This window comes from Acartia tonsa, chromosome 3 (assembly GCF_053477335.1).
Source record: "Acartia tonsa isolate MP-2025a chromosome 3, ASM5347733v1, whole genome shotgun sequence".
Lineage (NCBI taxonomy): Eukaryota > Metazoa > Arthropoda > Copepoda > Calanoida > Acartiidae > Acartia > Acartia tonsa.
In genome coordinates this window covers 8,681,481-8,694,285 of record NC_137262.1, presented here as the reverse complement: position 1 = coordinate 8,694,285, position 12,805 = coordinate 8,681,481, and the positions used below count along the sequence as shown (strand labels likewise).

Sequence of the window (12,805 nt, the reverse complement as noted above, 5' to 3'; positions counted from 1 at the left end):
TTAAATATAAGTATTTAGTTTAATAAAATAAAATGTATATTTCTAAATTCAAACTTTAAATTATCTAAAAGAAAACTTTTAAAAATATAGATCTTTAGGGTTTCTGTATGATTTAAGATTCAATTAATTAAAACTTCATAATTTGGCCCATTGAACTTTTTGAAAGGATAACAAATCTGTAAATATTTATACCCTAGTGCGTGGGGGTAATTTATATGCTAGGATTATCTGAAGCAAAGCCACTAGATAATTAAGACTAACCGTTAGTATGCCATCAATAGAAATTCAAATATTTAAAAGAGTCAATCTTTTCTGTACTTAAAAATTTTGTTATGAAGGCAAAGTTAACTGAATAAAGATTTTGAATAATTTTGAATACTCAGAGATATTATGACATAAAACAATGGATTATGAATTAGTTTACATCCCCAATGACGATAGACAAAATTACCATTTCTGTAGATAAAATCATTGTTAAAAAATAACACTTCTAGTTTGGCATTAAGTTTATAGAATTAAATGAAAGTTTTTGGAGCCAACGAATAAAAAAAATAATATAAAAGCTTTGGGTACCAGTAAAATTTACGGTCCAATGTCCCATAATTTTTCCAAAAAATATTATTAGCTCATTGAAATAACAGATAGACTTTAACGCTTTGTTGAGAGAAATCGTATTTTAAATTGATCATATTAATATTGCTCTACTACTTGCTAAATGATTGTTCTTGTTTTGTTTAGCCCTTTGATTTCGCGGCATCCTTTCCTTTTATGCATCGTAAATAGAGCAATTGATTTTAAATATTCTTTTAAATTCTCTATTTTAGCAGTAGACTACCAGCCACCGCCCCTCTCTCAAATACTAGCAGCTGCGCTTCTAGTATCTAGGATCTATGTATTCGAAGGAAAGGGGAAAGTAGGAAAATAGCCTAAAACCAAAGTAAGACATTGGAATGAATTAAATAGCCTGAAACCATTCAGAGACCTATAAAGAGCTTCCATAAATTGGAGATCTTAATATGTTCAATAGTTATCGATATCTTAAACTACAGACAAAAAACCTTTACTAATATAATGGGATTATTGTTACAAACCCCTGTGGTGGGCGCCCTTTCTCTTTTCCCTTTCTCTAATTCCGAAATCATCGAGTTTTCATGCAATTTCTAAGATATTAAATATCCTTATATATAAAGTAGTAAGGTTTTTTTTTATCCGTAGCTTAAGATTTCGATAACTAACGAACCGATTAAAAACAGATCACCTAGTTGCTAAGGCCGAAGCTATTATTGACATACCATATATCACACTATTACTACTGTTATATGTTGATATTTGAACAGCATAAACTATTTACAGCTTCATTCCTTTAGCCGTAATCACAAATACTCGATTCAATTATTAAAATAAGTAATGGTGGAGGGGTATTTCAGGTATCACAAGGCTTAGTAAAAGGTTTATTCCATATTCTCTCCAGTTTATAACTTTTATTGGACTTATTCGTTTGATGCATTTTATATGTATTTAATATGCATTGCTGCATTTATGGGGGGTAGCTTGGCTTTTCTATATTTTGTTTTCATGGACTTACGTCTACAAGTATTGAAATTCGACTGAAAAAGAAAGCATTAAAATAATTGGAATTAAAGGATAATTTGAATGGATATATTAGTACTTGGATCTTACACCATACTTGTATGTTCTTTAATAATGTGAAACACACAGCGGGCTAAAAAACGATTCCCCCCCACTTCTTCTAATGGATCAACGAACTGACTAATAAATAAGTTGCATGTTAGCAAGCTAAATTGACGAAAATTTTCCCCTGTCATAATATCCATGTATATTTTACATATATCAAAGTTTATGAATTAATTTGTTCTTTTTAATAGTTTTACTTCTTTGGTTTTAGACAATCTTATTTTTATACTAGGCTGAAATTAATCGCTCATAAACAGACACGTACCGATCATATAAAGATTTAATAATATTAACTCATAATACAATCAAAAGCTTTTTTAGATTGTAAAAGGAGTGGATTCATTTTGTCATGCTATAATATTTTCAATTTTCCCTACGTCTACAAAAGCGAAGTTAAAACGAAGGAACATTAACAATTAAGTAATTCATTTCATGTTATACATTACTTCAAGTCGAAACAAATATTCATAAAAATATACCAAAATTACAACAAGTTACTTATTTTGGACATACTTATTTTGTTAGACTCTTTAACGAAAAAGTTATTGCACTTTTCTTTTATATTGTTCTACACTCTTGGACATAATAGGCCTTGTAATTATGCTTTCCATTTACGTGTTTTTAAATAGGGTCACACAATAGGCACAGGGCGTGATCTTTTACAAAATTTTACCAATTACAGTTTTGGTAACGGTTCAACTATTTTCAATCATCTGATGTTTGATGTTGATTAGTTCTACCTCATCTCCCCTAGCTCATCTCTCAATCATGTATTGACATCTGCTGAAAAAAATCCGTCAAATTTCATAGTTGCCAATTTTTTCTTCTTCATGATTTGGAACATTTTTTAGAAGTTTTTAAGGTGATAAGTTTAAAAAATATATCCAGTATGGCTTCGAATTCGATTAATATCCCCTGTATTAGAACTGGTTCTCAGACATACTAAAAAATCATGTATAGCATTGTATTACAGACAATTTTCACAAATATTGAAATAAAAATCATAGAATAAAAAGTAGTTTTAATAGCATCGGCCTTCGACCTCTCGGGGCTAACAAAACTGGTTTTAATCTTATAATTTTTTATTTTGATATCCGTGGAAAATAGAATAAGCTGTATATTTTAAAACAATTTGATAACCATGATAAGTTTTAATTATTTATTTGCTCACCATTCAAAAAAAAAATAATGCACTCAATTTAATATTGTGCACTTTGGAATTGCTTGCAGCTACATTCAATTAAGAAAAGATCTATAGCTTTCAGAAAAATTATTACTTTCAATATCACGCAAGATATTGCACATTATTCTTATATTAAAGTAAAAGGATGCTGTGTTTACCGAAGGATCTCGCTAACCGCTGAACCGATATGGTTCTCCTTTACAATGTAGCTTCTCATAGGTCCCGGGTAGGTTTATAGCTATTTGGAGGGAGGGTACCAACACCTTACCAAGAGAAATCGCCAAAAATCGGATATTTTTGTCAAACAGCTTATCTAAACATAGATTGAAAAGAAATCATTTTATGTGTCCTAGAGGACTCTAGGGGCGTAACCGCAAGTCCTTTTATATAAAGAATTAAGCTTAAGATATCGATAACTACTGAAAATATTGAGTTTGTTAGGGAAGCATTACACAGGCTCCTGGGTGTTTTTAGGCTATTTTTTTAGATTATAAATTTTGGATGTTTTTCGGTTATTTTTCTGTTCTTCCTTGGAAAAGTACTACAGCTAAAGATAAATAAAAGATTAGAGACAAACTAATTAAGAAGGAAAAAATAATAGTTAGTAAAAACTTTAGATACATAATAAGAAAAAGATGTTAGTTAAAAATAGATAAATAATGAGAGCTAGTTGGTAATGAGCTACATTAGACAAGAGGTTAAAAGTGAAATAAGATAGATAGATACAAATGAGATAGAGAGAGAGAGAGCAAAGGGCTAAATTTGAAGATTTAAGGAAGAGAGAGGTTATAAGGTTGGCTAGAATTTGATAACAGAGAACGGTTTTGCTCTCTGTAACTTGAGATAAGAATGGTGTGCCATTGTTTCCGCTAAATATCAGCTTCGCTCAAATCTGAATTTTTTTATTTTAAAATTATAAGTTTTATTAACAAGGAGCATTGAAAAATACAAAATATATTGAAAGGTGAGTATAAAAAAACCCAACTAATCTCAATTCAAAAATTATTAATTTCAAATTATAAAATATTATAATCTCAAATAAACGTTTTAATGTAACAATATTTCATATTTAAAGATTGACACTGATGTCTGACTCACTCCTAATTAAATTTTGGTGGCGCTATTAAACTTTTTTTCGCGGAAGGGAAGGCACACCGATAAGAACTACATATGACACGTGCTGTTGCTAAATGTTTGGGTGATGGGACACTTTTAAAGCTTCTTTAAGTTTGATTTATAATGTATCTAGATCATGTTTCTTATAAATGGTGAGGATATTAGAACTAAAAAAAATATGTTTTTATTTGATTGTCTGTTTTTGTTGTTTCACGATTGGTTTGTTTATACGTTCATCTAATATAGTCAATGACATTGTTGCCTTTAAAAAGCTTTATCCTTGTGACTATCTTTATCTACCTTCCAGGGGCTCAAGCTTTAAAGTTAAGAAGAACCAAATCGGTCCAGTGGTTAAGGAGATCTTTCGGTACAAACCAAAACAGACAATCATCCAACCACTTTCATATATTAATTATCTTTATATAACCTTCTATACTAATTTTTGTTTTATCAACTTGTTTTATCAATGTACTGTATTTAAGGTTTAAAGATGGCTCATTAACAACAATTTTTAAACCTTTACTACACGAATCTACAGAAGCGTAGCATCTCGATCTAATGGTTGTCTGATCATTTATTTTCATAGTGAGCAGTTAAATATCAAATTATGTACGGAGGTATACTTTTGTTGAGCAGGGGCAGGACAATAGCCGATAAATTAATGCACATCCCCAATAATGATATATAAAATTACCCTTCTGTAAATTACAACTAATATCTAAAACGTTTGGACACTCAACTTAATGAACCAACTAATATAAATTTAATGAAAATCCACAAAGTTGTTAAGCCAACGAATAAGCGAATGGTATTATAAAACTTTAGGGACTAGTGTAATAAAAAGGCCAATTTCCTCTCCCTCCCTGCTTTAATTTTGTTACTTTTGAAAAATATAACATTAACATAAGACACAAGTGTTTGTAAAGATTCATTTTCAAAACTTATTAAAACTAAATGTTCCAAGTTTCCATAGCTGCTCTTCATTGGTTTCTAAATATTCTTGTTCATCCCATAACGTTACTCTAACTACTTGTTAAGAATTTTATACACACACTCACACACACACACATTCAGTTATCTGTAGCTCATTAGAATAATGCAAAAATTGATTCTAAGTAGAGCATCTGATATACTGTTGTTGAATAATTAGCAAAGTCTTTAGCCTACTTCTGCTTTGTCAGTAACTGGCTGCCTCGCCCTTAGACTCTAGGGAACGAGAGTGAAGTGTTGGAAAATTACCTAAAACCCCAGGTATTTTTAAAGGTTCCCAGAAAAGCATTGCCTAATAAACCTTAAAATTGTTGATATCTTTAGCTAAAGACAGAAAAACCTTACTTCTTTATATCATAGGATAAGGATAATAATTAAAGTAATATTAGTCTGCAAATAGATCATTTTAAACTGAACCTAACTAGCAAAGTTTAATCGTAAAGATGTTTTACTTTCAATAGGTTTAAATTTTTCTTATGATTTAGAACCATTTTCAAAAAGTGGCTGTTCCCCTTCCCATATCTTAGAACCAAAGGAAAGCTTTCTTTAAAATGGAAACTTTAACAACAGTCCAAAATAAAATGTTGAAGAAATCTAATAGAGGAAGTCTTCTTTTAGTAACATATGAATAGAGACATTTAGCTAATAGGATATTCACATTTAAAACAAAATCCCTTTAACTACAAGTTGAAACCATTTTCATCTTTCCTAGCCCATGAAAAATTAACAATTTAGGTCTTTATCTAATTTTCATGACTTATCCCTCTTATATTTTTTTTGGTGGGGGGGGGGGGTGAATTTGGTACTTTGTGTTAAAAAGGGAATTGCCCATTTATTGTGTGTGTCTGTCTGTGTGTGTGTGTGAAGATTTAACAAAGCTGACTAATGAATAGGAAGAGAGAAAGATGCAATATTTACTTTTAAGACTCAAATGAATCTAATACAATATGGATAAATGTATTTTTCTTAACCCCTTACAGTCGGGCCCCTTGCCGCACCTTATTAACGCCCCCCCCCCCCTATTATCTCAGTTCCTATTAGAGCTAGAGGGCTAAAAAATTTTGTGCAAGTCTCCTGTGTTATGATGAATTTCCGACCTAAAGTAAGTCAAGGTCAATTTTCGCTTCCTTCACCCTTTTATTTAACAACCTTTGTTTTTAGGTCCTTTTTTACTTAAAAATTTCAAACGGCAGTAATTTTTTTATTTTTGAAGCTAGAATAAAATTTTTTTTGCAGAAAATGTTTATCTTTATGTAAATTTTATATTTGAAATATCAAAATATAATTTCAGCGGCCGCAGCTGTACTGGGCAGCTGCCAGCCGCCGCAGTCGGCGGTCGGCAGGAAAACGGCGGCGGATCTTTATGAAATTTCAATACATAATGTAGACATGTAAGATAAGCTTAAGTTAAAAATTTGAAGTCTCTAAGTCAAATATTGCGGCCAAAGGAGCCTTTTAAAGATTTCTGGAGACCTGGAGGATCAGGACCTGCAGGATCATACCTGGAACTTAAAATTGACTTGAACACCTGTATTTAATATGAGGATGTACTACTAGAGGATATTTTAGTATTTTGATAAGATAAAATGCTTTGTTTAAGTCAAAACAATATTTTTGCTCTTTACCTGGCTGACCCTGCCAGGTTTGCTGGCATCCTGTGCCCGCCAGGATGGAGATATTCAAAAAATTTCAACTCTCAGTTATGTCTCATACCCAAACTTAAAAAGTCAAGCAGTTTGGGCTCTTTATCTTTCACACACAGAAAATGAGATAGAAAAAACCGGATGGGGGGGCGTTCAACGCCCCCCCCCCCGACCGTTAAGGGTTAATATGCCTAGTTTAGAATCTCTCGTTAGTTTTATAGACAATTTGACATTGGATAAAAGATAAACTTTTTTAGAAACTGTACCCATTCAAATTTGTAATATTATATAAAAAAATTTGAGACAAAAACGATCAAACTCTGTATTAAATGTTTCACCTTACTTTCTTTACAGGATGCATAATGGTTTCTGTAATTTAATACAAATTTTTTGGGTATAGTCCCTTTCGTGGCAACGCACCTTATGGGGCGATTCTTCGTATTTTTCACAGTAGCTTTTCTTCTGCGGAGGCTCTAACCCTGCGGGATCAATTGCCTATCCCTGTGGGGCAAGCACCTAACCCAAAATAACCTAACCTAACCTAAAATAATCTATAAAAAGCATTTTAGAAATACGACGAATCGCCCCTATTTCTATTTTTTTAGTAAAAATGAAATGATACATCCACTAATATTAAATCTAATAATGCAACATTTAAAGTCTGACACCTACATTAATTCCTGTAGTCAGATTTTGGCTGACCTCTTAAATGCTGACAGAAAGCTAATCAGAGATTGAATGAGTGGAAGAACAATTGCATCCAATACAAGCGAAGCCTACTTCATTAAATCCGATGGTTTTTAAAATTAAGCAATACTGTTTGCATGGGCTATGTCTTAAATTAATGTCTTAACTATTTCCTAATAAAAAATCTTTTTATTTAATATGTTTTAAAGCAATTAAGAAATAAAGTTAAGGCTTATGCGCGGCTCACTAGCAGCTTCTGATATCTGGACATAAACAGTCATTTATTAAAGAATCTTCGCTTTAAAAAGAAATGTCCTTAGGAAAAGAAGAAAGAGAGATAAAGAAAGAGAGAGAGAGAGAGAGAGAGAGAGAGAGAGAGAGAGAGAGAGAGAGAGAGAGAGAGAGAGAGAGAGAGAGAGAGAGAGAGAGAGAGAGAGAGAGAGAGAAAGAGAAAGAGAAAGAGAGAGAACGAGAGAGAGAGAGAGGAAGAGAGAGAGAGAGAGAGAGAGAGAGAGAGAGAGAGAGAGAGAGAGAGAGAGAGAGAGAGAGAGAGAGAGAGAGAGAGAGAGAGAGAGAGAGAGAGAGAGAGAGAGAGAGAGAGAGAGAGAGAGAGAGATAGATAGATAGATAGATAGATAGATAGAGAGAGAGAGAGAGAGAGAGAGAGAGAGAACGAGAGAGAGATAAATAGATAGATTGATAGAGAGATAGATAGAGAGGGCGGGAGAGATAAAGACGGAGAAAGAAAGAGAAAGATAGAAAAAGGGATAGATGATAGAGAGAGAATGATATGAGGAAAGAGAAAAAAAAATAATTAAACCCTTGGTAACGAAGTATGAAATATGCATTTAGAATCTCTTTGTATTTTGATCTCATAAACTCGACACACTGCATAAGTATTTCCGTGTAGGTCATTATGGAAATACATTTGGACAAGAAAATTACTCTGAAAAAAAATTATAATTTTGATAAGAATTTTACTATATGGTACTTACATTGTAAGACTGGTCTGGTCGTTAAAAAAAGATTTAGGTATTTAAGCAAATGTCCAAAACAAAGACGTCCAAGGGAAGGGTACAGGGGTGTTTTGAAACTTTAAAATTTAAAAAAGTACATTAGATAACCCCTCCAATCCTTTGAAACCTCTCATTTTACCACCCTCAAAATAATGAGCTTGAAAGTCCCTGGTCCAAGAACAGTTTATGGGCTAATATGCTGGATGGTTAAAAAAAAGACTTTTAAATAGTTTCAGATGAGAAAATAATCATGTTCTAATATTTCAGGTGTGTTAGTAGACCTTCACAATCAGGGTATAGGAGAAATAAACGGGGAACAAGAGCCTGTCTGTGGGAATATCAATATTGAGGTAATCAATATGCTTTTTTCAAGAATACATATACGTTAGAATGTACAATGCATATAAAAGAATTGTTTTTCTGTGGAGCTGCTCTTGTCTGTCTTCACACCAAAATTTGTCCATTTTAGTAGTAGAGCTACCCGATAATTCGAAATGTTCAATCGTCTTTCTGTTAGAATGTGAATTTCTCTGCTGCTAAGCTGAATTTTTGGTATATGTATAATCATGTATAAAGGTTTTGTAAAAGTAGATTCAGACATAGTGGTGTTTATTTTAAAGATACTTTTACCAATATTAGATATTGTCTGTGATTAAAAAGCTAAATCTTATTTTGTTTACAGGCAGTACAACAGGTCTAGCAGCTAAATAATATATCTTGTTTTGTTTACAGGCAGTACAACAGGTTCTAGCAGCTAAATAATGTTTCTTGTTTTATTTACAGGCAGTACAACAGGTTCTAGCAGCTAAATGGGCAGTTGATGTTATCAACAACCAATCCTTACCAGAAGAATTAAAAATAGGTAAAGTTATTCTATTGTTTTGGCTTGACTCAAATTTGGTCATCATCTATTTATCTTTCATTCTATATACATAAATATCTATCATTCCGTCATCTATCTTTCTATTTATCTATCTATCTATATAACTATCTATCTATCTATCTATCTATTTAGGTTTACAAATCCAAGACACATGTTCAGATCCTCGAATAAGCCAGAATCAAATCTTCAAAATAATCCAGAGTGTTCAGGAAAGAATAAAAATATCACGAAACATATTGCATTGTTTTTTTTTTGTGAACTTTGAGATTATTCCCCTCCCCATAAGTAGTGTATTTTTTTATATAGGGAAAATAAATGAAGAAAATATCTACTTCATAGGCAGCCAATCTCCTAGAGTCCTATAGGGGCACTGAGGGAGAAGGAGGGAGGGGGGGGGGGGGGTAGTAGTTATTTAGGTACTCCACTTTACATCTTAGTTTTCAAAAGAAAATTTTAAAAAAGATGGAAAGGGATTGTTTTCCACGGGTGATTTCTTTTTTGTATGTTAAGGTAACCTCCCCAAAATATTCATTATCTTCCCCGGCCGTATTAAGCTCAACTGTACAGAAGAAACGTATTAATTTATCTAATTAATTTTCATAAATTTTTATAATAATCAAGTAGCCCTTTAATTCTTGTGATATAAGTGATGAAACATTTCACTCTAAACTGCAATTCTTTAATTCTTTTTTTTTTCTTGAGTGATTGTCAGTCATCACATTCAAAGCTTATATAAAAAGAGTAATTTTAAACTTTTTCCGCGTCTTAAATTGGCAAAATAGAATAGAAAAGACATAGATTTTCAAAGGCAAAAGACTAGATTTCCTAGCAATCTATAGTTTTGGAAGAAAATTATTTGCTTGATTCAAAATTTGTAAGATGCGTGACATTAAAAATTGCAAGAGCAGGGGAAACGCCATGGTCAAAAAGAGGCGCATTACCATTCAAAGTTAGGTCTTCCTGGTTGTCAAAGGGTTTGTTGTCTTTTAAACAACCTAAATTTGTACATAAGGACCTACTACTTACGTTGTTTTAAACGTCCTTAGATGACTTAACCGTGATTTGGACAAATCCCAAATTGTGTCAAAAATGATACATGTGACGTAATAAAAATGAGGGATTATCTATCTCTTTTTTTTAGGAGTTTTCTTTCCCACTTCTCCTCTCATCTCCCACATTTTTTTACGTCACATGGATTATTTTTGACACAATTTTAACACAATTTGGGCTTTGTCATGATTTGAGCTGTTTTAGATTTCTTACTTGATCTAAATGCGCAAGTTCAATTAATCTACTTTGTTGTAACTACCTTGTTGTAACGTACTACTGACCTTCCCTGCCTGTATGTCTCTCTGACAACCCTCTGACAAAATGTGGGAATCAAAGAAAATTAAACTCAATCAATTTTGCCGGATTATTTCTAAAAAAAATCAACGAAAACAAACACGTAGGAAGAAATCAAATTGTTAAAACTTTTTTTTATATTCTGATATTTAAATTTTTTGAAATTAGGCGGATGATCCAAACTACAGAAATCTAATAGGTAAATATATTTTAGTAGAGTTAGCTACTCTACAAATCATCTCCGCCGGACAGTTGGTCTGTGTAACACGTAGCGGCTCTACTCGTTGTAGGGAAGTGAATAGGTTCGAAACTCGGTCCAACAATGCGTCATAAGTAAAGACGTAAAAAATTGTTCCTACTGCTGCTCTGTCAGATGTGGGACTTAAATAGTTAAAGTAGGGGGAATGCCTCGGCCCAAAACATGTACCATTAGGATTTCTGGACAAGAGTCGTACAATCAAAAGCTTTGTTTGACCATATAATCATGCATATCAATAATCAACATTTAGTTCAGAGATACACTAAAATAAGATTTTTGGTGTATCCTGTCCTCTTTAGGGGTATAATAATAACTCTCTAAGATAATAAATCTCAGGAGGCCTGCTTTCAATTTTCCCTCGTAACCATCCGGCAAATATCTGTGCATTTCACATCTTCGCTAATGCTTATCGTTATCATCCTTGTTTGTGTACTTTTAGGTAATTTCTAGCTAAATTACCCTTACAGTTATTAAAACAGTAAAAATATTGTGCAAGATAAAGCATCATTTTCAGTAGTGGCGTAGCTACTCTATAACTATGGTATGACCGTTTGTCAGACAGAAAGATTCACCAGCAATGTAAGAAACGTTATTCGACTTTTTTTTGTTAATCACAAATTTTGAAATTTGAAAAACATATCGGAAAGTCATATGCAATGATTTATTGACTGTACGTGTCATTCAAAAGGTCATGTGTTCTTTAAAATAGTTGTTATTACTTCGCCTCTTTTGGGCATAACTGTTATTATTATAATGCAGATAATCTTAATTTACTTAATGAACACCAAATACATTAATGATCTTTTTATAACTTTGACTTCCCTTTTAAAGTAAAGCCTATAAAATTAGATTCGTGAGAGAAACATAATATTTTTATATTAATCTTCTTTAAGCAAAAATCGCCTAAAACCATCCAAAAAAAATTATAAAGCTTCTCTGAAAAGTATAACCCATTCAGATCAGTCATTTCCTAGATCTTTAACTAAATACAAGAAAGCCTTACATATAATTGGACAACAATTAACAAAATTGTAAGGTTAATAGTGAGAACGGGGAAAATGCCTCAGTGCTTAAACAGGCGTGATATTTAGAATAAATTTCATAGGACACACTATTGTATGTATTTACTCATTCACCTCATTTTTATATTACAGCGCCAAGAAACTAATTAATATCTGTCAAATATTATGAGTCTCGTATCATTTTCCTATCAAAATGTGTATCAAAATTATACACTTTGGGGTAATTTCACATTGAGCTTACAGGGACAAATTTTAAAAAATCATTTTTGCAAAGAAAAAAGTTTTTTCTTGTTTGAAACTTAAGATTTAAACACATACTTCTGATTGGGTTCTCCTTTTTAGGGAACCTTCAAATAGATCCCGTAAAGGTTCTTATGCTATTTAGTTAAAGATTTAGGTATTGTGGTGGTTTTATGCTATTTTTCTACCCATTCTTACCCCTTTGAATACAGAGCTTAAGATATCAGCGAAAATGGCTGAAAATCGACATAACTTTATTCTGCCATTATGATTGTACTTACTAATACTGATTTATTGGGGCAAATTTTAATTGTACATAATTTTTTTGTTCATGTTTGAAGCCACCGAAATTGATAAGACAGCTACTTGGCATATTTTTACATTATTTAACCTCTTTACATAATTATTCAAAATCTTTATGATAAGAAAATTTCAAGATTTAAAGTAAAATTTCTATCTATAAAACAAACCTCTTACTTTTCCCATTGTGTATGTTACACTTACTCGTTGAAAAGTTTGGCCCTTGGGCACTGCTTGTTTAAACCAACAATTGAGTTTTGATAAAGATACCCAAAGTAGAACGCCAGGGAATGAGAGAGCGTGATTTAAAAGCTATTGGTACCATAATAACTTATGTTTCAATTTCCCCCTAATCCCTGACTGAGCCAAATCAATTAAAGCAAAAATAAAAATCAATTAAAATGTCTATTTGAGTCTTTTAGCTTTC

General features: G+C 32.1%; 1 protein-coding gene across 1 annotated transcript in view; it reads left to right on the top strand.

The window, feature by feature from the left end:
- Nucleotides 1–12,805, top strand: part of LOC145313219 (metabotropic glutamate receptor 8-like) — a 156,071-nt gene that overhangs the window by 23,793 nt on the left and 119,473 nt on the right. The window contains exons 2-5 of the mRNA XM_080152517.1: nt 8,598–8,680; nt 9,114–9,192; nt 9,346–9,423; nt 10,727–10,756. Of these exons, the coding sequence (XP_080008643.1) occupies nt 8,598–8,680; nt 9,114–9,192; nt 9,346–9,423; nt 10,727–10,756 (270 nt within the window). The remainder of the gene's footprint in view (nt 1–8,597; nt 8,681–9,113; nt 9,193–9,345; nt 9,424–10,726; nt 10,757–12,805) is intronic.